The sequence below is a fragment of the Callospermophilus lateralis genome, chromosome 15, assembly GCF_048772815.1.
Source record: "Callospermophilus lateralis isolate mCalLat2 chromosome 15, mCalLat2.hap1, whole genome shotgun sequence".
Lineage (NCBI taxonomy): Eukaryota > Metazoa > Chordata > Mammalia > Rodentia > Sciuridae > Callospermophilus > Callospermophilus lateralis.
Genome location: NC_135319.1, coordinates 78,473,603 through 78,500,533, shown reverse-complemented (window position 1 = coordinate 78,500,533; position 26,931 = coordinate 78,473,603). Strand labels below are relative to the sequence as shown.

The 26,931-nt window shown below is 40.9% G+C and overlaps 1 protein-coding gene across 2 annotated transcripts; it reads right to left on the bottom strand.

Moving 5' to 3' along the window:
- Nucleotides 1–25,039, bottom strand: Plekhs1 (pleckstrin homology domain containing S1). 2 transcript variants are annotated; one of them, XM_076835004.1, is made up of 12 exons: nucleotides 25,012–25,039; nucleotides 14,994–15,082; nucleotides 14,758–14,864; nucleotides 13,496–13,630; nucleotides 11,137–11,212; nucleotides 10,156–10,275; nucleotides 7,563–7,688; nucleotides 5,472–5,578; nucleotides 4,348–4,554; nucleotides 3,574–3,675; nucleotides 2,743–2,878; nucleotides 1–180 (listed from the first exon to the last, which is right to left on the bottom strand). In XM_076835004.1, the coding sequence occupies exons 1-12, from the start codon at nucleotides 25,037–25,039 to the stop codon at nucleotides 1–3; spliced, it is 1,413 nt and encodes a 470-aa protein (XP_076691119.1). The 2 variants fall into 2 exon arrangements, with proteins under 2 accessions (XP_076691119.1, XP_076691120.1); XM_076835005.1 differs by having other exon boundaries at nucleotides 10,156–10,272.
- Nucleotides 25,040–26,931: the final 1,892 nt, after the last annotated feature.

The following is a 26,931-nucleotide window of genomic DNA, read 5'->3' as shown; positions in this document are numbered from 1 at the left end:
CTACTCCCCAGTCCCTTTCTGCTGGCCCTTTTTAATGGCTGGGCTCCTCTTTGGTGCCCTCTGCAGTCCAGACTTCTCCTGTTGGATCAGTGCAACTCGTTGGTGTTTTAAGAGGCACGTACAGGCCTCAGCATGGAATTTCTCTGAATTTGGGATCCGCCCGATGGTCAGCTTTATTTTCTAAAATATGAGAAAGAAGAAAATTAAATGACTGAAGAGCATCCTTAGGATCGTTGGTCCTCACTTGGTCCTCCTTCACACCCTTTGAAGCTCTTAGGAAGAAAATCCTGAGATGAACAAGATGGCCAGAAGAAGCCAGGGATGACAATGGTTTTCATTTTCTGGAAGTTACTGGCCTGAGTCTCTAGGGAAGATTCCAGAGAGCTTCAAGGATGCCCAGAGGGGTCCAGATGCACCAAGAATTAAAAGGACCTCTTGAAACCAGCAAATCAAAATAAGACCATCAGATAGGACCAGTCTCAGACAAAACTGGGAGGAAATTGAAGTGTCTCCTGCAATCCAGCAGGCCCTCCTCCTCAAAACTCACATTTTGCCACCTTTAAAAATCTTACATTCTCAGCTGGGCGTGGTGGCACCCGCTTGGAATCCCAGCAGCTTGGGAGGCCGAGGCAGGAGGACTGCAAGTTCAAAACCAGCTTTGGCAACTTACCAAGGCCCTAAGCAATTTAGTGAGACCCTGTCTCAAAAAATAAAAATAAAAATAAAAAGGGCCAGGGATATGGCTCAGAGGTTAAATGCCTCTGGGTTTAATCCCTGGCACCAAAAAAAAAAAAAAAAAAAAGAAAGAAAGAAAGATCTTACATCCTCTCCCCTCACAGTCCCTACCCCAACCAATCAACTGTAGCCTAACAAGAAAGGTAGATCTGATGGGCTCAGATGCTTTACAATATCAGGGGCCATTGTTCCTTCTCTGGCTCCACATCTTCCTTTCCAACATTCTGTTTCCTTCCAGGGACCAGGTATTTGAATTTTAAGAGAATTGTATACACATTTTTACATAAAAGAAAGAAGTCAGGAATAGTGGAGAAGGAGGGCAACTTCCTAATCTTTCAGATCATCATGTTGTGGGCGCCCCATAGTTCTCAATAGCACCTAGGAGTGACAGACAGAAAGGGGAACATGGGGTGAGCCTAAGGGAAATACAGGTGTTCCTGCCCACGCAGGTGACTCTCCATTCCGGAAGGACATTCTTGAAGAAAGCGAGGCAGAGACAGCCAGGTGGGGTTCCTGGATCTGCTCCCAGTCAGAAACCCTTTTCTTGCATCTGAGCCCATGTCTGGGTTGGAAACTTCCAGAACAGCACAGAAGGTTATCTTGGCTACTTGGCCCCAGTGTGGATCTTTGGCAGACTCAATGCATTAGTTACTAGTTCACATCCCATATGAACTTCAATACCTAAGCCAATCCTCACCTCCCCTGAGACACCCTCCTGGTCTTCCACAATAAACTGACTCCATTCTTCCCCTGTCCTCCCTATTCCATGTCTCAGGGACATACTCTATGGTAAGTAGCCCATGATATGCTTTTTTCAATCCACTAATCTACGAGCTCCTTAAGCTCAAGGTAAGGCCATTTTTGCAGTCCTACAACACGACACAGTATCCAGCATAAAGCAGATGTTCAATAAATAAGGAATAAATGAATGAATGAACACATGTGTCCTTGTTCTGCCATTAACTAGTGAGGTGTCTTAGCCAACTTGCTCATACTTACTGGGTTTACCCATTTAGATCGCCGGGATAGGACAATTTGTTGAGCCAGCAGGGTTACTGTGTGATGCAGAAGAGAGAAGAAATATCCCTAATAACATATGATGCATAGTCATAAACCCTCAGAGTTGGAAGAAAGGTTATCTAGTAGCATGGCTTTTAGAAATTTCAAGTCATGAAACTGTGTTTTCAAGGGAAGCTAAGACAGGCCAATATTTTGGGGACTTGTCTGTTTAATAAAACATAAATGAAAACCATGGACTTCTTTAACTGAAGCCCCGGCACACTGTCCCCCTCCTCTTCTCTCTCCCAACTACCACCCTAGAAGTCCAAGAATCAGAATTTGAAAATGGGCCCTCTCACTTTAGAGAAAGGAAACTAAAGCCCAGAGAAGGAAGTGACTTTCCCAAGGTCACAGGGCTAAAAATTAGAGATAAAATTAAACCAGGATGGAATTAGCCATATGAAACTACACTAATAGGAGAGACCATTTAAAAATAGGCTAGCCCTATAAAACCACATATACTCTGCACACCTATATATTATGTCTAATTCTTATATATGAGGACAGTATGATGATGTCAAGACTGAGCCGTTCCATGGCCAATAAAAGAAGCAAAAAGAATAGTGCCTACACTGAACACCTAGTATGTGCCAGTCACTATTTTAAGCACATGACCATATATTATCTCATTTAATTCTCCAACAGTGGGTACTATCAGTATCCCTGATTTCACAGAAGAGAAAATGGAAGCACAGACTCCTTCAAGTAGCTGGTTTGCAATCCATGAGCCAGCCTGATTCTATGCAAACTCTTTTTCCCACACTATGCTATGTCTGAGGTCACAAACCCAGGTACTCTGTCTCCTAGCCCAGTATCTTGCAAATACTACCTTATGTGAAAGGCAGAGCTTCATTTGAATCCCAAGTACTTTTCAGACTCCAGTGAAGCCTTGATCTTGTTCCTCCTGCCACTGACTGGCCCTGGCCAGGGTCGGTTACTAGGACTCACCTCTTTCTGTATGGACCGGGTAAGAAACAAGGAGACCTCCTCCAGGCTTTGGGGTTTCAGGTCATTCACAGCCAAGATATGATCTCCATGGCAAAATAAGCATCCCAGATGTGGGGGGCCTTCCCACCGCGCCACACTGCAGTAGAAATACAGGGCTCAATACCAGCACATGACACGGTTCTCATGGAAGGGAGGGTGGGGCCGGGCCTGCAGGGACTCCTCACTCAAGCTGTGCTGGGCCTCATCTAAAGCTGACCAGCTCCATTTTCTGTTTCGAGTAACTTCTCCTCGGTCACTACTGTCGGAGTCTATCCTTTCCTCCCAAACCTGGCAAATCGTTTCACCCTTGCAAAGCCCTGTGGATTCTGACCTTCTGCTTCCTTTTCTATAGTTAATCTCCCTGCCCCTGGGCTTCTGCATTGTGAGAGCACCTTATTCATTACACTTTTAAATAAAATGCATTTTGCATTTGCTTGTCTGGGCAGCTGTCTTTTTCACCAGGCTATGGGGCCCTGTGGTGCCGCCTTTCTATCGTTTTGTTTTAAATTTTTATAACCCCACAGTTTCAAGTAAACAGAGGACGCTCAATACATGTTGGTGGGCAGTGAGCCCACGAGGTTACACACCGCATATCTAAAGAACAAATCAGCAAATTCACGAATGAGCAAGCTCCGCCTCAAGAGAAGTCCACGACCTGGCCAAGGGTTCATTGAGTCTTCTTTTTTGACAACATGACAGCCCAAGTCCTCAGTCAGTTCTGTCAAAATGACCGTTCTCTTCCTGTCTTGGAATCTCCTTTTGGGGTCCACAACAGTCAATTCTCCCACCTACCATATCCGTCCGGCCGCTTCGACAAGAGCAAGATGGTTGATGACATCTGGCGGAGAAAGGAACACGTCGAGCGTCTCCAAGTGGCCTTCATCAGGGATGTTGCTGACAGAGAAAGCATTTGTAAAAGTCACTTCAGGCGACTGACCCTGGCTCTTGAACTGTCCTCTCTGAGCAGATTTTTGGCCTCCTATTTCTGAGATAGTTTCCAGATAATGGTTGTCAAAAACATTTGGAGAAAAATGTGAATTTAAGTTAGAAAATTATTCATAAGTATCCCTCCCCACCGTTCTTGGGATGTGGTTGTGGGTGGGAGACAATGGAGAAAGAGGAGAACACAGTACATTGGCTGGATAAGCATCCTTAAAATGACAACCATCCTGTCAAATGCCTTGGGCATCACTTAAAACCTGAACATCCCCTTCCTGGTCTATAAGCCAAGCCTCTCGTGACCTGTTAGCAATGTTACTGGCAGAAGCCGGGTGACATACTACTCTGATCAGTACGGATCCAAAGTCCCAGGGCCTGAAAGACTAGCCAAGGAAGAATTTTTAAAAGTAGCTGAAAATGACAACCCCAAGCCCAGGGGACTGCTTTCTGTCTAGCTCTGTTATTCACGGTCCTTGGCCACCACCTCAATGACAGGGAGAAGCTGGTCAGATTCTTGGCTGACTTGGAGATTTTTAGGAACTGCTTCAAAATTTGAATCCTAAATAAAAACAGAAGGCCTGCCTTGCCCTCAGAACCCATGAGTTTTAAAAAAAATTAGAGCTTTACTTGAGTAATATAGACAATTTCACAACAGTCAGTGAGGCCGATCCCTTCTTGTCATCCGTGGCCTGTGTTTCTGGATTGGCGGGTGAAAGACACAGATCACTTCCTGAATCTGGTTCCTGCAGTTGGGGGCCTCCATCCTGGGGCTCTGGAAAGGTCTGGCCCTCCTCTGGGCAGTCAGCAGATGCATTGAGTGTATCCTTGAAAAAACTACAGAGTAGAAGACGCTAAAACAAACCCTTTTTCAGTATGTCTATTTACAGTTTTCCACGGTGTGTGTCAGATTTAAGTAGCCAACAGCCACGTGAAAACTAACAAGGTCCTGAAGCGTGTCCAACCCTCCGAATCACAGCCACAGTTAGAATCAAAGCCAATAAGATTTCCTTCTAAAAATGGATATGGAACCAAAATAACCCTTTACAGGGCTTGGAGGACAGAGTGAGTGTGAGAGAAATAAATGCAAAATAGGAAACAACTTCCCCAGACAGAAAATGTCCTGAGGTTGTCACAAATGCTTTTCTGTGGGTGGAGAAATCACTGCCATTTTTCTGGTTTGAGATTACAGATTGAGCATCCCGCATCCAAGAACCTGAGATACAAAATGCTTCAAAATATGAAATGTTGAGTGCCAACCAGATGTTGTAAGTGGGAAAACTCTGCACCATGAAACTTGGTTTCATGCACAAAATTAAAAATAGCTCATAAAGTTATCTTGAGGCTATGTGTATAAGATGTCCATAAGACATAAATGAATTCACATTTAGACTTGAGTTATATCCTTAAGATATCTTATTATATATATGCAAATACTCCCAAATCTGAAATTTGGAATGCCTCTGGACCCAAGCATTTTGGATAATAAGATTCTACTTGGGTTGCATGGAGTCTGTGAAAACATTTCTCTCAATTTGTCAATTACTAAAAATGAATTTGGGGGCTGTGGTTGTGGCTCAGTGGTAGAGTGATTGCCTAGTACACATGAGGCACCGAGTTTGATCCTCAGCACCACATAAAAATAAATAAATAAAGGTATTGTGTTCAAAAAAAAAAAAAAAAAACAACAAAGAATTTACATTAGTTGTTTTAGGATAACTAGAATCAATTTTTAAAATGGCAGTTTTACTTACCAGGATTTCATTGACATGTAATGGCATTCAATTGTCTTGGGGACCTGGTCTTCACTACCAGGTTCAATGGATTCACCAGAATCATTGGAATCAATAACATTATCCAACTAAAGATAAGAAGAATGCATGTAAAGATACAAGCCTGCCAATCATACAGGAACCTTCTACTCCTAACCTGGACATTAACCTGGACCCTGAACTTGTAAGTACACCTGCCGTTGGATGAATAATGGTTCTCATTTAGGGAATGTCAACCAACCTCACCTATGCAAGCTTGAGCCAGTGAAGTTCCCGGCAGACTCAAAGTCCATTCTGTCCTCCTGGGTGCCCCGTGTTTTCTGATACAAGTGTTCTCTTGGACTAAATTGCTGTTTACCTTCTTCATGTTTTACCACTACGCACTTTTAATGGCATGAACCCTTGTCCCCAGACAATCCTACTGCAGAATCACAGAAGTGGGCAGGTCAAAGACCAGACACAGTGTGGAGCTGGTCATAGGCTACAGTGCTCACAGGCAGCCCCAGTGCTTGAGGAGGCCCCAAGGGTCCTAGAAACTTCTGTCCTTGGGAGATGCTCAACCAGTCCCTTAGAACTAGGCATCATTGACAGCAACGGTTGCTCAAAACCCCAAGACTTACCTGCCTAGGTCACCACTAACCTCACACTGGAACATTGCCGCCAATCAAGCTGGTCTTCCCATGGCTGCCCCTTACCAGTGGTGCTCTCCTAATCCCCAATGTTCATGCTGTTTGCTTCACCTGGGATGTCCCTTTTCTCTTCTGTCCATTGACACTGTGTTCAGGCCTGGCTGAAGTCCCACAGCCTGTCCTAATCACCCCATCTCTGTGGATGGCTCTCTGAATTTCTATTGCACGGATTAATCTGCTTTGTGGACTCTGCATCCCTTACAGTATTTAGCAAAAGACAAGCGTACATTTCAACTGATGCTCAAAAAACACCTGGTTGGTTGGTTGGTCGAACTATCACGAAAGACTGTCCCCTAGCGTAAAAATATTCCTGGTGAAGAAGGCTTCTGCACTCAGATAAGCTTGGGAAATGCTGTGCGTTGTGTGCCACTCACCTATTTATGATGCACCACTGCCTCTTAGAGGCTCTGAGGACCCTGCTGTTAAAAAGCTAGTATAACTTGGCACTTCCATGACCATACTCTAGTAGAAAGCCCCAGGTCTGGGAAACGATGCCCCCCACGCCCCCAGTCATTTGGCCTTCCTGTCTCCCAGTCTCTTCTCTCCGCACCCACCAAGAAATTGTCTTCATGTGACTGGAAGACAATTCAGGCTCTGCTGCTTCCCAGCCTAGAAGCCAGCTCTGCCCTGACCTGATGCTGCTTACAGAATGAAGTCAACTCGGCGTTTGAGACCATCATGGACCGGCTCTTCTTTCTGTTTTGTCCCCACACACTCTGAATGGCCACCTAACTGAACGATTCATCATACACATATCAAATACCGTTCCATCCCCCAAATCTTTCTTCCCTGACTCCAATGGAGAGAAAGATCTGTCCCATTTCTGATGCTCCAGGCTACTTTGTGCCTCTTTGTGTGTAACATTATCATGTGGTAACGATTAGACTGTGAGCTGGGAAGGGAGGGGCAGCCTCAAGTCCTTTGCTGAGGCCACCCCGACTGGGACAGGACAGCGCCCAGCACTCAGAAGGGAACCAACGTACCAGCAGGCTGATTGGTACACACCACACAACTTACCACCCGAGGACCTACCTCTTGTTCTTATTTTTCTTTCAGTCCAGAATACTGACAAGCTCCCCAAGTCAACTCCCCAAGTCCAATTTTTAGCCATCAAGTAAGGTCAAATGGCACCTCCCCTATAGACCCTTCTCTGGTTTCCGTTTGGAAATCAGGCCCTGCTCTTCCTGTGACTGGTACACCCTGGGACTCTGTATAAGCATCTCTCTACAGCATGGGGCCCTTTCTGTCTTACACTGTGCAACTCCTCCACCAGGGTCAGAGCCATGAGCTCATCATCTATCCCGATTCTCCGCAAACAGTGCAGGACAGGGGCTCAGGAATCACTTCTCTAAGAAATGAGCCATTAGCAGATGGGAAGGGTTACCTCTAAAAGAACACTTCGAGGACTAAGATAATAACTTTCTTCTTGTGTGTCTTGAGTGGTCGCTGACAAGAAGTCACGTGGAAGATGAGCCTGCTTGAATCCTGGAGAACTTTTTTCCATTAAATACTGCATAAAAGAGATGCAGAAGGAAGGAATGATTTCATTTTCCAGAGACAGAGCTAAACCACGTGCTTTCTGGAAAAGCCACAGTAGAGTAGCTGGATTTCAAGATCAAAGAACCTTCCAAGCTCCCACCCGCGCAAGTCCACACACCTTGACCTGGTCTCTTGAGTCTGCATCGCCTCCGATGTTGTAAATACATAAGCACATGGTTCAGACTGCTTTCTCGACTACTTGAAGCATAAATCAGAATAAGTGTTTTGTCCTGGGAGTGGCGTTCTTAGTTACTTAGCTCTGCCATGTTGTCTCCACTCCCACCTTTTTCATTATCAGCTGGTGCCATCTGAGCAGGTAATTAACCGGAGGCAGGGCACGCCACCCTTCCTCTTCTTGTTCCTAGTCGTCTTTTGTGTTTTGCTCACCTCTTTCTGTTTCCATAGCAATGCTCTTAGGCAGCATTGATCACGTGATGGTATGGATTATAGGAGTCAAGGTGATAGACATTCAACCAATTACTTATTGCCTTCTCTTCCCCCTAGGTACCACTTACTCCACTAAAATGACTGCTTTGTATGGCAGGAGAATTGTTATAAATTCAATTTAATTCTTGCAAGAACAAAGCCTTAGGGCCGGGGTTTCCAAAAAGACCCTGAATGTTCTCTGAGAAGTCCTTGAAAGGTGATTTAAAAAAAAAATGAGTACAGATGATCCAACTTATGATGGTTCCACTTATGATTTTTTGACTCTCTGATGATGAGAAAATGATGCACATTCTGCAGAAAGCATACCTCAAACTTTAAATTTTGATCTTTCCCCGAGTTAGTGATATGTGGTATGAGATTCTCTTGTGATTCTGGCCATAGCCACGAGCCACAGCTCCCAGTCAGCCCTTCGATTCCAAGGAAGGGAAAACCAGCTACTGTTCTGTGCTGCTCAGCTGTGACGTCCAGGAGATTAGGTGTAGTAAATGCACTTTCAACTTATGATATTTTCTGTTTATGAAGGTGTGTTGGGATATAGGCCTGGAGTAAGTCCAAGTGCATCTGTATTTAACTTATGTGCATTTTCTAGCTCTAAGTTTAAATGTACCCTCCATAAGTCATGTTGGAACTTAGTTGCCACTGTAACAGTATTAAAAGGTGGGGCCTTTAAAGATGATTTGGTCATGGGCTCTGCCCTCCTGAATGCACTGATGTCAGTAAGAATATGGTTTCCTGATAGAAAAGATGAATTTGGCTTAATTTCCCTTGTGTCTTACAGGTGCTTCCTTGCTTGTTATGGCACAGCAAGAAGACCCTCAGCAGACACAATCCCTTGATCTTGGGCTTTAGCTTCCTGACTCTGAAAAATAAATTTCTTTTCTTTATAAACTATCCAGTCTGTGGTATTCTGTTATAGTACCTGAAAACGGATGCTCACAGACACTCACAGACCCAAATGCTGAGCTGGGGGTGAAAAAGGGTCCCCCTTAATCTGTTAAGTCCCAAGTTTTCAATGCTGTGAATATTACAGCCAAACTGACAAAGAAATCATAATCTAGAGCTTATATATTATTATATTAGATAATATTAATTAACAAGATTATGTCATAATTATTATATTATAATGTAATTATATGATTATGTTATATAATTCTATATTATAGAATGTATTTTTAATATCTGGGATAATGGGAAAGTAGGTTCAATAACAATGACAGAAACCAACAAACTATGGTATCCTTAACTCGAGCTGGTTAGAAAATCACTGGATCTAAACAGCAGAAAAAGGCAAAGTGATCAATAATGTTTTCCCTGGAGAAAAGGAGACCTCATGAGTGTAAAGCAAGAGGTCTTTGCTCAAAAGGTTCACAGGACCGTATCCACTCACTGAATGGATCACTGAGATGAGGTGTTTGGCCCGGTGAGTGTGACACGCTAGGAAAAGCTTTTAAAATAGCTGAAGAGCTACCAACTCCATCCACTGGGAGGCTGTGCATCTTTAGAGATGGTTGGGACCCACAGAGAGGGAAAGTCTCTAGGGGAGGAAACAGTATCCTGCAAACCCCGGGCAGCCCATTTAGGACCGAGATCCAGAGCTGTAGAGACGGAAAGGCAAGGCAGCAGAGGGCAGATGGAGAGTGGCTTTCAGGAGGCATGCGTTTATCTCACTCCCTGGAATTCATGAGCATTTGAATGGATTCCATCAGAAACGAAGGCGAGGCGACAGCAGTTACAGTGAGAAGCAAGACCCATGAAGGTGAATGAAGGAAATCAGTAAGAAAAGAGAAGCCCAGGCTGGACGGTCAGAAATCACAGGGAGACTTTCTCCAGAGGCGTTTGTGCCTGTGCGTGGCAAGGTGCCAGGCCAGCAGGCTTTGGCCTTAGCAGAGGGACCGCAGGCCAGCATACCAGATGTGTGTCCAGGACATGTAAATGGAACGCAGACAGAGGGAGCAGGGGAAGGGTCCCAAGAGAGAAGGGGATTCTTTTACCATGTCTGGAAGGCTGTTTCGTGGCGAGGTGGGGCTCACAGCCTCCATCACACTGGAAGGACCTAGGAAAGGGCTGGGGTAGGAAGCCGGCCTTGTATCACCCAGTGAGGGTCCCTCCTGCTTAGGAGAGAGGAATGATATCATCAGGACACAGCTGGTCTCTGTCTGGAATGAAAGAAGAGCTCCCGTGGGCTCTTCCCTCAGCACCTCCTCAGCTGTCTGGGCGCTGGGCTGCCACGGGCCAGTGCTACTCACTAAGACAGGGCTGATCCTGCCAGCTGGCTCCTCCTCTGTTCCCAAACCAGAGGACACTCTGCCTGGCCTTGAGGGAGGCCCTGAGCTTCCTCAAGTTATCAGCCATATCTCCCTCTGAACCCTGCCCGCTCTGCTCTATCATTCAAATTTACTTACAGATAGACTTTGCTTTCTCCTGCACCTTGGCTTTGGCTGTAAGCATGGAACAATCTAGAAAATATGTGAATAAAGACACCCAGAGAGCAAAGTTCCACTTGTCAAGGCCTGCACCAACACAAGCGTTGGCAGATTGACGAAGACCCTTATGAAGCAAACTAAAAACTTTAAACTACCAGCCCTTATACAACTGGCATTATATTAAAATGCAAGATAGATGAAAAACATTTTTATAGAAACCGCCCTAGATGTAGTCATTCAAAAGAGAATGTCTTGCGTAGCTTGAATAACAATGATGGAAAATAGTATAGTTCTAGCTACTATTGAAAATCTCTTCCTTTCCTTTCACTCTCCCCCCCAGAACAAACATTTGAAATGTCCGTATTTTAGCTCTCTTGCAAAACATGAAAGTATTTTTTCCTTTTGTTCATCATAAAACATAACATTTCCTCACTTATTTATTTCTAGAATTAATGCCAGTCGCCAAGGAGAAAGAAAAAGCTACCATTATTTCTGTTAAAAGAAGGTGGTGTTCAGATGTCTGTTATTTTATTAATGATAGAGAGTCACCTGGGTGTTCTGGTGAGCTGCTCGTACACCATGGCAAAACGATGACATGAAAGAGACCCAGTCTTTAATCTTCTCCCTGTTGATGGGGAACAAACTCTGAGCTGACATGTGGCAAAAGCAGCATCTGAACTCACTCATTTTGAACCAGAGGATCATTTTATTTATTCCAATTAGTTATATATGACAGCAGAATGCAATTCAATTCATATTATAGAGCACAATTTTTCACGTCTCTGGTTGAACACAAAGTACAGCCACACCATTCGTGTTTTAATCCGTGTACTTAGGGTAATGGTATCAGTTTCATTCCACTGTCTTTCCTACCCCCATACCCACCTTCCCTCCCCTTTGCCCAATCTAAAGTTCCTCCATTCCTCCCATGCTCCTCCACTCCATCCCCATTATGAATCAGCATCTTTATATCAGAGAAAACACTCAGCATTTGGTTTTTTGGGATTGGCTAACTTCACTTAGCATGATATTTTCCAATTCCATTCACTTACCTGCAAATGCCATGATTTTATTTTCTTTTAATGCTGAGTAATATTCCATTGTGTATATACACCACATTTTCTTTATCTATTCATCTACTGAAGGGCATTTAGGTTGGATCCACAATTTAGCTATAGTAAATTGTGCTTCTATAAACATTGATGTGGCTATGTTCCTGCAGTAGACTGTTAAGTCTTTTGGGTATAAATCAAGGAGTGGGATAACTGAGTCAAATGGTGGTTCCCATTCCCAGTTTTCCAAGGAATCTCCATACTGCATTCCTTATTGGCTGCACCAATTTGCAGTCCTACCAGCAGTGTAAGAGTGTAGCCTTATCCCCCACATCCTCATCAACACTTATTGTTGTTTGCATTCTTAATAGCTGTCATTCTGACTGCAGTGAGACGAAATCTTAGAGTAGTTTTGATTTGCATTTCTCTAGTTGCTAGAGATGTTGAACATGGTTTCATGTATTTGTTGATTGATTGTATATCATCTTCTGAGAAGTGTCGGTTCAGTTCCTTGGCCCATTTATTTATTGGATTATTTGTTGTTTTTTTTTTTTTTTGGAGTTAAGATTTTTGAGTTCTTTATATATCCTACGGATTACTGCTCTGTCTGATGTGCTGCTGGTAAAAACTTGCTCCCATTCTGTAGGCTCTCTATTCACTTCACCAGAGGATTCTTTTACTGTGGCTAGAGTAGGCCATGGGAGCAGCTCTCTGGTAAATATGGATGTTTTTGCCAGTAGCTTCACAGGCCCACATCCTCCCCGTTTGCACACGGGGAGGAATTCCCAGGCCACCCCTGTGAGGAAAGCTCAGAGAAACGAAACGGGAAATAGAAAATAAGAGGAGTAATCCCAGGGCTTGGGGCTTTCGGCTCTATGGTGTTCTGGAGCAAGTGCCCTCCTAGCCTGTCAGCGCCATTTTGGCACAACTACCCAAGTGGGCTCAGGGAAGGCAGGTCTTCATGAAGAGTCAGTCGTGTTTGAAAGACTGTATGTAAAGCCCATCTTCTTCGCTTCTGACTTGCACAACGGTTTAAAAGAAAGCTCTGGATCTTTAGGTCAGAGATCAAGGCCCCTCATGCTTCCATATTCCCGGCCTTCTCTGCACAGCCTCTTCCCCTCACCATGGCCTCACGCCCCAGCATATAAAAGTGTGCAAAAATTCATGGGCACCTTCACTAGCCACAGGAGCTGCCCCTCAAAGAGAAGCCTCTTTGGGGGTGAGCACGGTCCCGCCCTTGTACATGTAGCGTACACAGGTATTCTTGGACTAGGTCCTTTTACTCGGGATGCATCTGTGGTAACAGTGACTATTATGGGTTGGATCACATCCCCCAACCCCGTCCAGGACACAGACATTCCAGTTCTAACTCCCAGTCCTCGGAGCGTGACCCTATTTGGAAATCGGCTTGTTTCGGATGCATTTAGTTGAGGTGAGGTTAGATCGGAGTAAAGGTGGCTCCTAACCCAACGTGACTGGTGTCCTTACAAACAGGGGACCTTCACAGAGAGGCGCACACTGGGAGAATACCACGTGAAGACTGGAGTCACACTGCCACAGGCCAAGGGAGGTGAGGAGAGAGTCCGGGGACAGAGTCTTCCCTGGAGCCTGCAGAGGGACCGCGGTCCTGCCCACACTCCGATCTCCACCACTTAGCCCCCGGAACAGTGAGACGATACATTTCTGTTCTTCTAAGCCACTTAGTTTGTGACACCTCGTTACAGAGCCTTTGGAAATTAGTATAGCGAGGGCTGCCAGGATGGCTTTGGAGATTTAAACATCGGTTTAGAATGTTCTGGATTTCGGTTTGCTTTTGCTGAACACCCAGGAGACGACTCTATCTCCTTACAGCCTACCTGTCGTGGCTGATGAGGAAGTAATCTCTGTTAGTGGTTCTGATGGACATCACCTCATCCGGGTGGCATTTAAACATCTTCTGCACAGATTGAAGCTTTTCCTGGCTATTTATACCCACGTTGACGCTGGCATTCCTGTTAGATATAGACACAAAGTACTAAACCAACGTACATACCAAATCAGGAAGAAAACTGACTAATGTTTTACATTAGGATGCATATTTGAATAAAACTTAAGATCTGCTTGATCCATGTTTTAAAGAGCGTCCAGTAATTTGAATTATTATTGCTATGATTTGAATTATTATTTTATTTATTTTTTTTTAGAAAATAAATGTGCACTTTGAATCTGGTTCATCATTAATTGAAACACTGTGTTTGGCCTGAAATTTAATTCAAAAGATGCTGTTTCCTTTTTTTTTTTTTTTTTTGTATTAGGGATTGAACCCAAGGGTGCTTAACTACTGAGCCAGATCCCTCTCTCCTTTTTTACAATGTTTTATTTTGAGACAGGGTTTCACTAAGTTGCTTAGGGCTTCGCTAAATTGCTGAGGCTGGCCTTGAACTTGTGATCCTCCTGCCTCCGATTTCAGAGTCACTGGGATTACAGGCATATGCCACTGTACCTAGCTCAGTTGGATTCTTGAGTTCACGAATCATCTTTTTTGTTTGTTTTGTTTTGTTGTTTTTTGGTATCAAGAATTGAACTCAGGGGCACTTGGCCACAGAGTCACATCCCCAGCCCTATTTTGTATTTTATTTACAGACAGGGTCTCACTGAGTTGCTTAGAACCTCTCCTTTGCTGAGGCTGGCTTTGAACTCTCAATACTCCTATTTCAGCCTCCTGAGCCACTGGGATTACAAGCGTGCACCAATGAGAAGGGGAACAAATCATCTTTTCAAGTTGTTTTCTTGTACATACTTTTTTGAAAAGAGAAGACAAAAAGGTTGAACTAAATTTCTTTTAAAACCCATCTTGGCTTTATAAAATGGCAATTTCATCTGCTCCCTCCCATCCACAAATTAAGTGAAAATCCTTTCCAAATGAATGCTTATTAATTAAAGACATCATCTGTAACATTATATGAATGAACATTTAACTACCTTTTACTCTAAGTGATCATAATTTTAGTTCCCTTTCAAATATCATAATAGGATTAAAGTCCATATTTCCTCTGTCAATGATTTAAGTTTAAATTTACATGCAACTTGTTAGTATCTGACTTGATGTGTTATAAATTTCCTTGCTCTGGATACACACCGATCAATTTCGAGGGAACCTCGTTGATGATGGTCTTTGTAATAGGAAAGAGTAAGACCCTTTTCCCCATTCTTTGACAGGACACAAAAACGCTTTTTCCAAGAGGTCTGAAAGGTGAAGAAAAAAAGAAGAAGAAGAAGTTTTGCATCTGTTAAATCTCAGAGAAAAAGAGAACATTAAAAAAAAAATACTCATGATGCTGGTGGGAGGCTTGTTAATCTGTAGGGAATACTTACTGCGGAGGAGAAAAGCTGAGGAGGTGGTGACTTAATAAAGTAATCTTGTTTATAGACTTCATTTTCATAATAAAATGTAAGTTGCTTGCCTAATAAAAGAAAGTGAACAAGACTCAGTTTGTTCTCTCATAAATTTCAGAAGAGAACTGCTTCAATCAGATAACACTGTTTATTTCTGGAAAGGTCTTCAAACCATTCAGTTACTCAAAAGATTCTCTTATGTCAGCCCAAGAAAAAAAAGGAGCAAGTGTGTGACTCTTCCTCATCTGTGGCTGGGGCTGTCATTCAAAGGATGCTTCGAGGGACCTTTGTCCTGCTCACCCCCATCTGGTTCTGTTTCTGGAATATGTCACTGACTCTCTAGGTGTGAGCACTGGTTTGTCACCATTCCCATTGCAGGAGGTTGATAATTCTGTACCTCCCTTTTGTTTGCAAATAAAAGTTAACCACCTGCTATTAAAAATGAGGTGGCAAAAGTGCTTTTTTTTTTTTCGGGGGTGGGAGTGGGGGAGAGGGGCAGGTGGAGTGTCTGCAGAACTTGGGGAGAGAGGAAAAGTCAGGACAGCTGCTCACCAGAATAACTGGACACTAGGATGCTGATCCCAACATATGTACTATAGAATCTTGATTCTGTTTTCACTTAATAAAGACCCTCTCAAATTTCCAAAGCCAGGTGCAAACTAGACTTATATCTTGAATGTGAAAGTAAAACCAATCGCTTAAAAAACTATTTAAACAATACTTTGGTTTTCTAAATAATGAAAGTAGTACATATTTCTTGTAGACATCTTGAAACACAGAAAAAACTAAAAATGCTTATAATTCCAATACTTACAGAGAACAGTTAACATATGAGTAGTTTCTTGATTTAATCATATTCACCACCTGCTTTTAATAGCAAGTGGCTTTGCTTTGGTTTGCTAGACCAAAGGGCAACACACAGAGTCCTCAAATATTCAAGAATAGTAATTAGCACAAGGGTGTGCCGAATCTACCTGAGGCCAGGGAAAGAACCATTAGAAAAGATCAGAAGGAACAGTGTTCACAGGCCAGCAAAAGCGCCCATTCCTTTCAGCCATACTGGAAAGACTTACAATTTACTTATAATTTACAGGACATTAGGTAGAGTCCTGAGGAATAATTATCCCTAGACTGAGGACTGTGCCAAACTCACCTAACAAATCATAAAAACAAGTCTTAAAAGGACCAAGTTGTTTCCAAGAAACTTAACTGCATCCCAGAACAAATATCAAGATTTATAGGAATAATATATATATATATCTCCAGTACCCAATAAGATAAAATTTGCAAAGTCTGGCAATCAGTCCAAGATTACCAGGCATGCAAAAATGGCAGGAAAACATGACTATGATGAAGAGCATAACCAAACAATCAAAACAGACTGAGAGCTGACACAGATGTTAGAATTGGCAGAGAAGATCGCTGAAACAGTTATTATCACTGCATTTTTAAGAAATTTGGTAGAGATAGAAAATTTAAAAATACCCAAAGTGAACTTTTTGATGAAAATGACAATGTCTTTAGGGGAAAAAGAAATACACTGGATAGGAGTAACAGAGAGTGAACATTGTAGAAGAAAAGATAAATGAGTTTAAGGCAAAGCATAAGGACTATCAAAATAAACAAAAATTTTTTAAAAAAGAATTTAAAAGTGTAAAAAGAACACCAGAATGTTGTGAAAATTTCACGTGAACTAATATACAAGTAATTGGAGTTTCTTAAAGTGGGGGAGGAAGACAGAAAAAAAATATTCAAAGAAATAATGCTATAAATTCTATAAACTTAAAACTATAAATCCCAAGATCCAAGCAAGTCAATGAGCCCCAACCATATGAAACACAAGATACAAGGAAGATCAAAATCAAGTTACTCAAAACCAGTGATAAAGGAAAAAAATCTTAAAAGCAACTAGTGGAAAAAAAGACATGATGTATACAGAACAAAGATTAGGAACAATGATACTGATTTCTAGTCAGAAACAATGTAAACAAGAAAAATAGAACAATGTACTTATAGTAATGAAAGAAATACTGTCATCCAGAATTCTCTATGCAGCAAAAATATCTTTAAAAAAATGTCTTAAAATTTTTAAAAATATCTTTTAAAAAATTTTAAGACATTTTCATATATGCAGTGCTGAAAGAATTCATCACCAGGAGGGTTGCACTATAAAAATGTTAAAGGAAGTCATTCAGGCAGAAAGAAATCTTCCAGATGGAAATCTGAATTTATAAAAGGAATGAAGAATACTGAAATGGTAACTACAAAGGTAAATATGTGAGGTTTGGTCTTATTATTTAACACATTAAAAAACCCATTGAGAGGCTGGGGATATAGCTCAGTTGGTAGAGTGCTTGCCTCATATGCACAAGGTCCTGGGTTCAATCCCTAGCACTACAAAAAAAAAAAAAAAAAAAAAGATTGACTATTAAACAAAACTAACAAGATTGTGCACATTATAATAGATATAAATAAAATGCATTCCAATAGCAGCATAAAGTCCAGGAGGGAAAAATGGAAATGCACTTTTGTAAAGTTCTTGTATTATTTTGAATTGGTATAAAATCACTCAAAGTTAGATTATAATATGTTAAAAATGTACATAAGCCCTAAAGTAATCACTAAAATAATAAATCACATAATGATAACTAATAAGCCAATAAGGAAGATAAAACAGAATTATTGAAATTCTCAGCTAATCCAAAAGAAGGCAGAAAGGACAAGAGGAGAAAACAAAGGGAAAAAAAAAGACAAATAGAAAACAAATATCAATACAAAGCTGAGTGGGCAGTGCACACTTGTAATCCCAAATACTTGGGAGGCTGATGCAGGAACGTTATAGAAAAAAAATACACTATGCTAACACAGCCAAAATTTGCAATGGTTGTATTAATATCAGTGTAGATTTCAAAACAAAGAATACTACCAGGGATAAAGAAGGTAATTTCATAATAATAATGGGTTCAATTAATCCTAATAGAACATAACAATCCTAAACATATATGCACCTAATAACAGAGCTTCAAAATACCTGAAGCAAAACCTAATAAAACTACAAGGAGAAATAGACATATTTACAATATACTGAGAGACTTAAATACTCCTCTCATTATAACTGAGAAGACCGATAAATAAAAACTGAGCAAGGATATAGTAGACTTGAACAACATTATCAGCCAACTTATCCTGAGTGATATTTAAACAATACAGAACACTTCACTCAACAACAACAGAAAACACATTCTTCTCAGGGGTACTGGCAATATTTACCAAGATAGACTCAATCTGAGTTGTAAAACAAGTCTCTGTAAATTTAAAAACATTCGAGTTATAAAATTGTGTTCCCAGAGTATAATTTCCAATCAAATTATAAATCAATAAAAAAATTTTATTTATTTAATTTATTTTTTATTCTAATTTGTTATATATGCCAGCAGAATGCATTATAATTCATATACACATACAGAGTACTATTTTTCATATCTATGGCTATATACAAAGTATATTCACACCATTCCTGTCTTTATACATGTACTTAGGGTAATGATGTCCATCTCATTCCACCATAAAAGAAAATTTCCACCATAAAATTTCCTGAAATAAATAACTCCTGGATCAAAGAAGACACTTTTTGTATTGAATGAAAATTAAAGCACAATAAATCAGATTTTTTTGGATGCCACTAAAAAGTATTTAGGAGACATTTTATTGCACTAAATGCCTACAGTAGAAAAGATCAAGATCTCGAGTCAATTAACTCAGCTTCCACACTAAGACACCTGAAAACACTGAATTAATTAAATGTAAGTTAAAGAAAGGAAAGGAAATAAAGATCAAACTGAAATTCAATGACAGAAAACTGAAAGACAGTGGAGAAAGTCAAAGAAACCAGAAGTTGATTTTTTTGAAAATATCAACATTAGCCAACCCCTATCTAGCAAGATGCATCTGGAAAAACAGAGAGAAGACACAGATCATCAATATTAGGAGAAAAGAAGGAACCTAACTGAGAGGAAGAAGATAATAAAGAAATATTACGATCAACTTTATTTCAGTAAATTTGACAACTTAGGTGAATTGAAAAATTTCTCAAAATACATCTACCAATAAAGATCACTGAAGAAGTAGATAATCTAAATAGCCCCTATATCTATTTGAGAACTTGGAATTGTAGTCAAATACCTTCACATAAGGAAAATTTGAGGTCTAAGTGGTTGTACTTGTAACTTCCACCAAACAGTTAAGGAATAAATAATTCCAATTATACACAAAATCTTCTAAATATTGACAAGGAGGGAATATTCCCAACTCTTTTTATGAGATTAGCATCCTTTTTCCTGACAGAAACTCGTGACAAACTAGGACAAGGAAAAAATTTCCTCAACCTAATGCAAGACATCTATTAAAAAAACAAAACAAATAAACAAAAAACCCCAAAACTATAAACAGCATCAGAGATTGACAGCTTTTCCTCTAAAGTCAGAAGCAACAACAACAACAAAAATCCCCATTTTCAGCTTTGCTATTGAACATTGTATAAGAAGGTCTATCCTGAGCAATTAGGCAAGAAACATAAATTAAATGCATCCAAATTGGAAAGGAAGAGATAAAACTATCTCTATTATGAGATTACATGAATCTACATAAAACCCCTCATATAGTAAATAAAAAAAAAAAAAGCTTCAGGAGAAAATTCAGTAGCTTACTTGATCAGCACAAAAATTAGTCTGATTTCTATAAGCCAGCAATAAATAATCTGAAAATAAAATTAAGAAAGTAATCCCATTTACAGTAGAATCCAAAATAAATAAATAAATAAATAAAACGTCTAGGGGTAAATTTAATTAAGAAGGTGAAGTATTTGTACATTGGAAACTACAAAACATTGCTGAAAGAAATTAAAGAAAACAACAACAGAAAAAAGAAAAATATCCCACATTCATGAATTGGAAGACCTATCATTGTTAATATGTTAATACTATCCCAAGCAATCTAAAATTTCAACACATTCCTTATCAAGATTTTAGTGACTTTTTTGCAGAAATGGAAAAGGCAATCCTCAATTGGAATTCCAATTGAATTGCCGAAACAATCTTGATGAAGAATAGAAAGAACTCAGACTTCCCAATTTCAAAACTTAATACACCACTACAGAAATCAAAAGCATGGTTCTGGTGCAAAGATAAATATACAGAGTCAGTGTAACAGAGTTGAGAGTCCAGGAAAAAAAAAAACAAAACCCACAATCAATGGCCAAGGCCATTTGATGAGGAGATGATAATCTCTTTAATAAATTGTGCTAGGACAACTGGAAATCCACACAAGAAAAAAAATATAGTTAGACACATACATCTTATCAAACAAAAAAGTTAACTCAAAAACCAATGAGCTTAATTTGAGAGCTAAAACCATACTATTCCTAGGAGAATACATAAGGGTAAATTTTCATGGTGTTGGATTTAACAGCAGATTCTTAGAAATAACACCAAAAGTAAAAGCAACAAAAAAATAGGCATATTGGATCTCGTCAAAATTAAACATTTACTCATATCAAAAAAGTGAACAAACAACCTACAGAATAATGGGTAAATATTTGCAAAGCAGATATCTGATAGGGGCTTAATATAGTGCTCTTAAATGTAATAACTAAAACAACAACCCTATTTAAAAAAATGGACAAAGGACTTGAATAGAGGTTTCTCTGAAGAAGATATACAAATGCTAATAAACACACAAAAAGTTGTCCGACACGAAGTGGGAACAATGAGAAACCATTTTGTGCTTGCCGGGATGGCTACATTAGTAATGATTATGGTGGAAAGTAAGTGTCCAGTGAAGATATGGAGAAATTCGAACCCTCCGACGCCGCTGGTGAAATGCAAAATGGTTCAGGCATCGTGGGAAACAATTTGGTAGTTCCTTAAAAAGTTAAGCACATAATTATCATATGATCCCCTCAATTCCAATCATAAGCATAAAGTCAAAAGAATTAAAACGGCCCTTAAACAAGGACACCTACACATATGCTATATCCAGTGCTGTTCACAAGAGCTAACCATGGAAACAGTTCAAATGTCCATCATGGAGCGCCTGGATAAACAATTTGTGGAATATATATATGATGGAAAATTACCAAGTCATAAAAGGAATGAAGTAGTGATAAATGCTTTAACATGGATGAACATTAAAAACATTTTACAGAAACAAAGCAGCCAGAAACAAAAAGTCACATACTGTATAACTGCATTTCTTTGACGTGTCCTGAATATATAAATCCCTAGAGCTAGAATGCAGATTTGTGCTTGACAGGGACTAAGGAGAAGGGAGAACAGAGAGACACTGCTCAGTTGGGTGAAGGCTTTAATCCAGGAGTGAGGTCATGTTTTAGAATTGTATAGAAGGGGTGGCTGCACAACATTGTGAATATGCTAACTGCCATCAAATTATTTCCTTTAAAATGGTTGATTTAGGGCTCAGGATGTGGGGCTCAGTGGTAGAGTACTTGCTTAGCATGCACAAGGCCCTGGGTTCGGTCCCCAGTGTTACAAAAAATAGAAGAAAATAGTTCATTTAATTTTTCTTTAAAATCTGTTTTTAAAAGTTAAAAGGCTATTCCACTCCAAAGGAAATGCAACCATGCAAAGATTTATCATGGTTGTTCATAGAGTTTTACTTGTAATACCTATAGACTGGAAGCAACCTACATGTCCACCTACAGGTGACCGGATTAACAAATTGTACTGTGCCCATACAACTGAATACTATTGGGGAATTAAAAGGAACAAACTATTGATATATGCCACAGCAGAGATGAATCTCAAAAGAATCATGCTGAGTGAAAGAATCCAGATGACTTGTTGATACTGCATGTTGATATTTATGCAAAATTTATATGGGCCTGGGGTTGTGGCTCAGCAGTAGAGTGCTCACCTAGCACATTTGAAGTCCTGGGTTCAATCCTCAGGATCACATAAAAATAAATAAAATAAAGGTATTGTTTCCAACTACAACTAAAAAATAATATTTAAAAATGTATATATATTTATATTTTGATATTTACATAAAATTCTAGAATATTCCAGTTTATATATGGAAAAAGCAGAGCAGTGGTTGTCTGGGGAAATGTGTGTGAGTGGAAGAGTGGGAGATGATGGATGAGAAAGCTTGTGGGGTTGACGGATAGGTGCATTATCTTGATTGGGTGGTGGCTTCACAGGTGCATACATATGTCAAAACTTATGAAATAGTTAACTGAAACCTGTCTGCCTATTGTATGTCAATTACACCTCAATAAAGCTTTTTTTTTTAAAGAAATCAAACAAATAAATTTGGAAAAAAATAAATAAACCTCTTCTTATCATCTCATTCCTTCATTCTACTAGGTAAAATAGAAACATGATTTTGCAAAAATTTATAGACAAATGCTCATATCAGCTTTCTTTGTAATAAGCAAAGGCTGAAAATAACCCAACCATTTTGTCAATAGGTAATACTGACAATAGGTAATAAAGTATAGCACATCCATGGAACAGGGATATTACTCAATAAGAGGGAAAAACTATTAATACATGCCACACTGTGGATGAATCTCCAAAGAGTTAAGCTGAGTGGAAGAAGTCAGACTTCATACACTATAAGAAGGTGCTATATGACTCCATTTGTGTAAAACTCAGGCAAATCCAAAGACAGGCAGAGCCGGGGGGCAGTACTGCATGCTGGAGGGAAGAACTACAAACAGGCCTAAGAAAACTTTTGTGGGTGATTGCTATGTTCACTATCTTGATGGTTACCCAGGTGAAGGCATCTGTCAAAACTTATCATGGTAAAGAAACTGTGGTATACACTCACAATGGAATATTACTCGGCATTAAAAGAGAATAAAATTATGGCGTTTTCAGGTACATGGATGGAGTTGGAGAATATTATGCTAAGTGAAGTAAGCCGATCCCCAAACACTAAAGGCCAAATGCTTTCTCTGATTAGTGGATGCTGATCTATGATTGGGGGTGGGGGGCATGGGAAGAATGGAGGATCTTTGGATTGGGCAAAGGGGAGGGTAGGGAGAAGTTATGAGGGTAGGAAAGATGATGGAATGAGATGGACATCTTTACTTTCGCACAAAGAGTGCTTCTCTATGCCGTGTATAACCAGAGAATCGAAATGTTGCAATCTATTTGTGTACAATGAGTTGAAATGCCTTCTGCTGTCATGTACAACTAAGTAGAACAAATTAAAAAAATAAATATAATTTAAAAAAGCAAAAATAAACTTATCATGGGGGACTGGGCTTGTAGCTCAGTGGTAGAGCACTTGCCTGGCATGTGTGAGGCACTGGGTTCGATCCTCAGCACCACATACAACTTACATAAATAAAATAAAGGTATTGTGTCTGTCTACAACTAAGAAATGTATTTAAAAACTTATTGTGGTATTACACTTCATTTCATCCTTTTGTTTGTTTATTTGTTTAGTGGTATACTAGGGACTGAACCCAGGGGGACTTCACCGCTGAATAACATCCCCAGCCCTTTTTGTTTTATTTTAAGATGGGGGGGGGGGGGAGCTGGGGATGTGGCTCAAGCAGTAGCGCGCTCGCCTGGCATGCGTGCGGCCCGGGTTCGATCCTCAGCACCACATACAAACAAAGATGTTGTATCCGCCGATAACTAAAAAATAAATATTAAAAATTCTCTCTCTCTCTCTCTCTCTCTCTCTCTCTCTCTCTCTCTCTCCTCTCTCACTCTCTCTTAAAAAAAAAAAAAAAAAAAAAAAGAAAGAAAGAAAGAAAGAAAGACAGGGTCGGCTCACTAAGTTGTCCAGGCTGGCTTTGAACTTGAGACCCTCCTGCCTTCACCTTCCTAGTGGCGGGTGTGTGCCACCGCGCCTGGTTCAGATAGTATACTTTAAATACGTGCAGTTTATTGCATGACAATTGTAATAGATGATAATAAAGCTATTAAAAATATGACCAATCTAAAATTCATGACCATGCTAGGTCCGCGCTCCGAATACTTTGAGGTTTCCCGGTCAGATGGGGTCAAGGTCTGGCCCCGTGTGGTGCCGCCCTTCTGTATCCTCCTCCTCTATCCTCCCCGACCTACCTTAGGATCCTGTTCTTGTCTGACACATGCCTCTGAATGACTTCACTGCTTTTATTCCTGCCATTTCTTCGGCTGAGATGTGTTTTCTTTTTCAATCTCTTTTAAGACCCTGCCCATCCTGAAAGGTTCAGCTCAAATGCCTTCTCCGTAAACCATCTCTGGATTTCTACGACTCTTTACACATTTTTTTCTTCTTCTGATTCCACAGCATTTTGTCCCTATTTTCTGATCACTGCGTGTGCTAGCCTGTGTTTTCCAATAAAGCTACTTGTGGGCGCTTCTCTTAACTTTCCAGTAAATTATAAACCCCTTAAGTGCAATGACTCTATTATTAATTTACTGGCATATCACCCACAATAGGAAGCACAAAGACTGAGAGTAATAGGTTCTTTGTAAATATTTTTTAGTTGAATGGAAGAATTTGGTTTCCTAGTTATTTGATCCTGTACTCTGCTCTTCTAACCACTCGCCTTTAGTGGATTATGTGAATAGGAGCCATGATAATAGAATAATGCACCTGAGCTACCTTCACAACAAGCCTTCATAACAATCTAGGCAGTTTCTGTAATGAGAGTTTCATGTAAAATTAGGGAAATCCACCCCTGTTTTTGCTGGGCCATCATTTGTTATGAGCACTGTCTCCAAGTAACAAACGGAACATTTGGCCACGAAAAATCACAAAATGTGAAATTTCTAGACAAGTCAGCTCTTACAAGATAATTAAGTGAATCCAAAGTTGGTGCTACTTTCTCCAAACCAAGAATCATGATCCCAGAATGCCCACCCTTTATGCCCCCCATTGAAACCCATGTGTGCATCCTGGTTAGCTTGATTGCATTTGTTTTTCATTTTTTGATAAAAAGATTTTTTCCTTTTGAAATTATGCCCCCAGGTACCTGGACTCTTTGGAGATTTGGTTTCCATTATGGATGTCTGTTCTCACCTGTCAAAAAGAAGGGTAAAGTGTCAGTTGGTCTCCAAACGACTGTGTGCCCCTTTCCATCAGCCACGGAAGCACTGAGTATCAGGATGGTGCTCACAAATGCTGGGGAGACGGGTTCTGAGAGTCCCCTTTTCATCCTTTAATACTTTCCTCCTTATCCCTGAAGCTGGTGGTGGCCATGCAGCTTGTGCTTACCAAGTGGGTGGTCTGTGGACGTGTTGGAAAGGTGACTGCAGGAGCCGTCTTTCCTGGGCTTTTTTGTCCCTGTGTCAAGAGCATTTCTGACAAGAGAGCCCTGGGTGACAGCAACACCACGGAGAAGCGATAAGAACAGGGCAGAGGGCAGGAGTCCACAGAATGCAGGCGAGGAAGCACTGCTGAGGAGAGGAAAGATTGGAGAAGAAAGAAGCCCTTCTCCATGACAGGGACTTGCCTCCTCCCAAGGGAACCTAGTGAGCAAGGCCAGGGCAGCCGGGGTGAACCGGAGAGAAGACGCAGGGCCTCCCACTGTCGTGGGCACCCCCTCCTCATCTCCCTTTCTTCAGCATAAACTTATTCATTCCTCCAAAAGTAGAAATGACTCATCTCTGAATGACAGAGAGGAACATCTTAAGATTAAGACATGTCCTCACAGCATCCTTTTGGTGTTTTGTCAGATGCGTGGAAGAGCTATTTGAAGACCAGTGGGGGAGATTTCCCAAATCCTAAAATCACACCTATCCTGCCTGGGGAAATTGTCTTTCTTGGGGTATCTTGTGCAATAGCAGTAGTGATGATTTGAGCGAATTTCTGGGGCATGTGCAGATGTATGTTGAAGAACTATGCCCTTGTCCCTTGCCTGGTCTGATGGACACACTCTACTCCGCACAATGCCTGGGGAGAAAGCCACACTATTGAGGCCTTTGTTCCCTGAATATCAGTTCTGTACAAGGAAGAAGAATGATATAAACTACTTGAAACTTTGCCCATCCCCCTCAAAGCAGGGACAATATTAAAAAAAAATTACCCCTGAGATTTTGTATTAAATTCATGAGCTTCTTTCCAATTCTAGGGTATCCATGCCTGCGTGACTATTAGGAATGGATGGTTTCCAGCCTGTCATCCTTCTAGCTACCCATGCACTTGAGACTCAGTCGCCCTCCCACGTGAGCAATGGAGTTCAAGCTCAGCTGGGAGGACTGTACAGAAGTGACGAGCTCTGTTTGACATATTTTAAAGCACCGTGTTTGTTTCAAGCTGTTTGGGGGCTATTATTTGTCCAAAAGCCCCACATCATTTCTTCTGATAAAATATGTCACTAGTTGTTTTAAAGCCTGTCTTGTTGATAAAGGTCAAGAGTAAAATCCTTCCAAGGATAGCAGGTTGAGAACTTCCTGTAGGTTCACATTTCAGAGTTTGTACTTAATCTCACCCTGCCACCAGAGCTCAGAATGAACAGGTGGCGTCCAGGGAGCCCAGGGGCAGGGCGCTTAATGCCTGCACACTGAGTGCTGTTTCTTTTGTGTCTCAGAACTGTTCTATTTGGAGGTGGTCTGTTTGACAAATGGAAAACTGCATTTGAGAGAGGAAGAGTAAGGTAACTTGCACCTAGTTCTCCTGTGGAGCCCCTTCAGGGCACCGGATTGATGCTCAAGTACACTCCTGATGACTTCCACTCTCCTGTGTACCGTGAATAGCAAAGTGTGCTTTGAAGGACATCTCTGGCTTCCAGGGTCTGTGAAGAGCTCCAAAGTCACCTGTGGGGACCACTCCTCCCTCTTCTCTCCACCAACTACAAGATGGGATGACAGATAAGGCTGCAGGGTTTGATGGTTTAGTGGGTTAACAGTGGAGATTGGGTTTCAATTTCATCCCCATCAGTTATGAGAGATGT

Excerpts from the sequence above, each read along its gene's own strand:
- Plekhs1 (XM_076835004.1), bottom strand. The coding sequence starts at position 25,039 with ATGGAAACCAAATCTCCAAAGAGTCCAG. Across the intron at positions 2,879-3,573 it reads GAAGCGGCCGGACGGATATG|TGTGGCGCGGTGGGAAGGCC; the intron begins GTAGGTGGGAGA and ends TTTCTACTGCAG. Across the intron at positions 181-2,742 it reads CCCGGTCCATACAGAAAGAG|AAAATAAAGCTGACCATCGG; the intron begins GTGAGTCCTAGT and ends CTCATATTTTAG.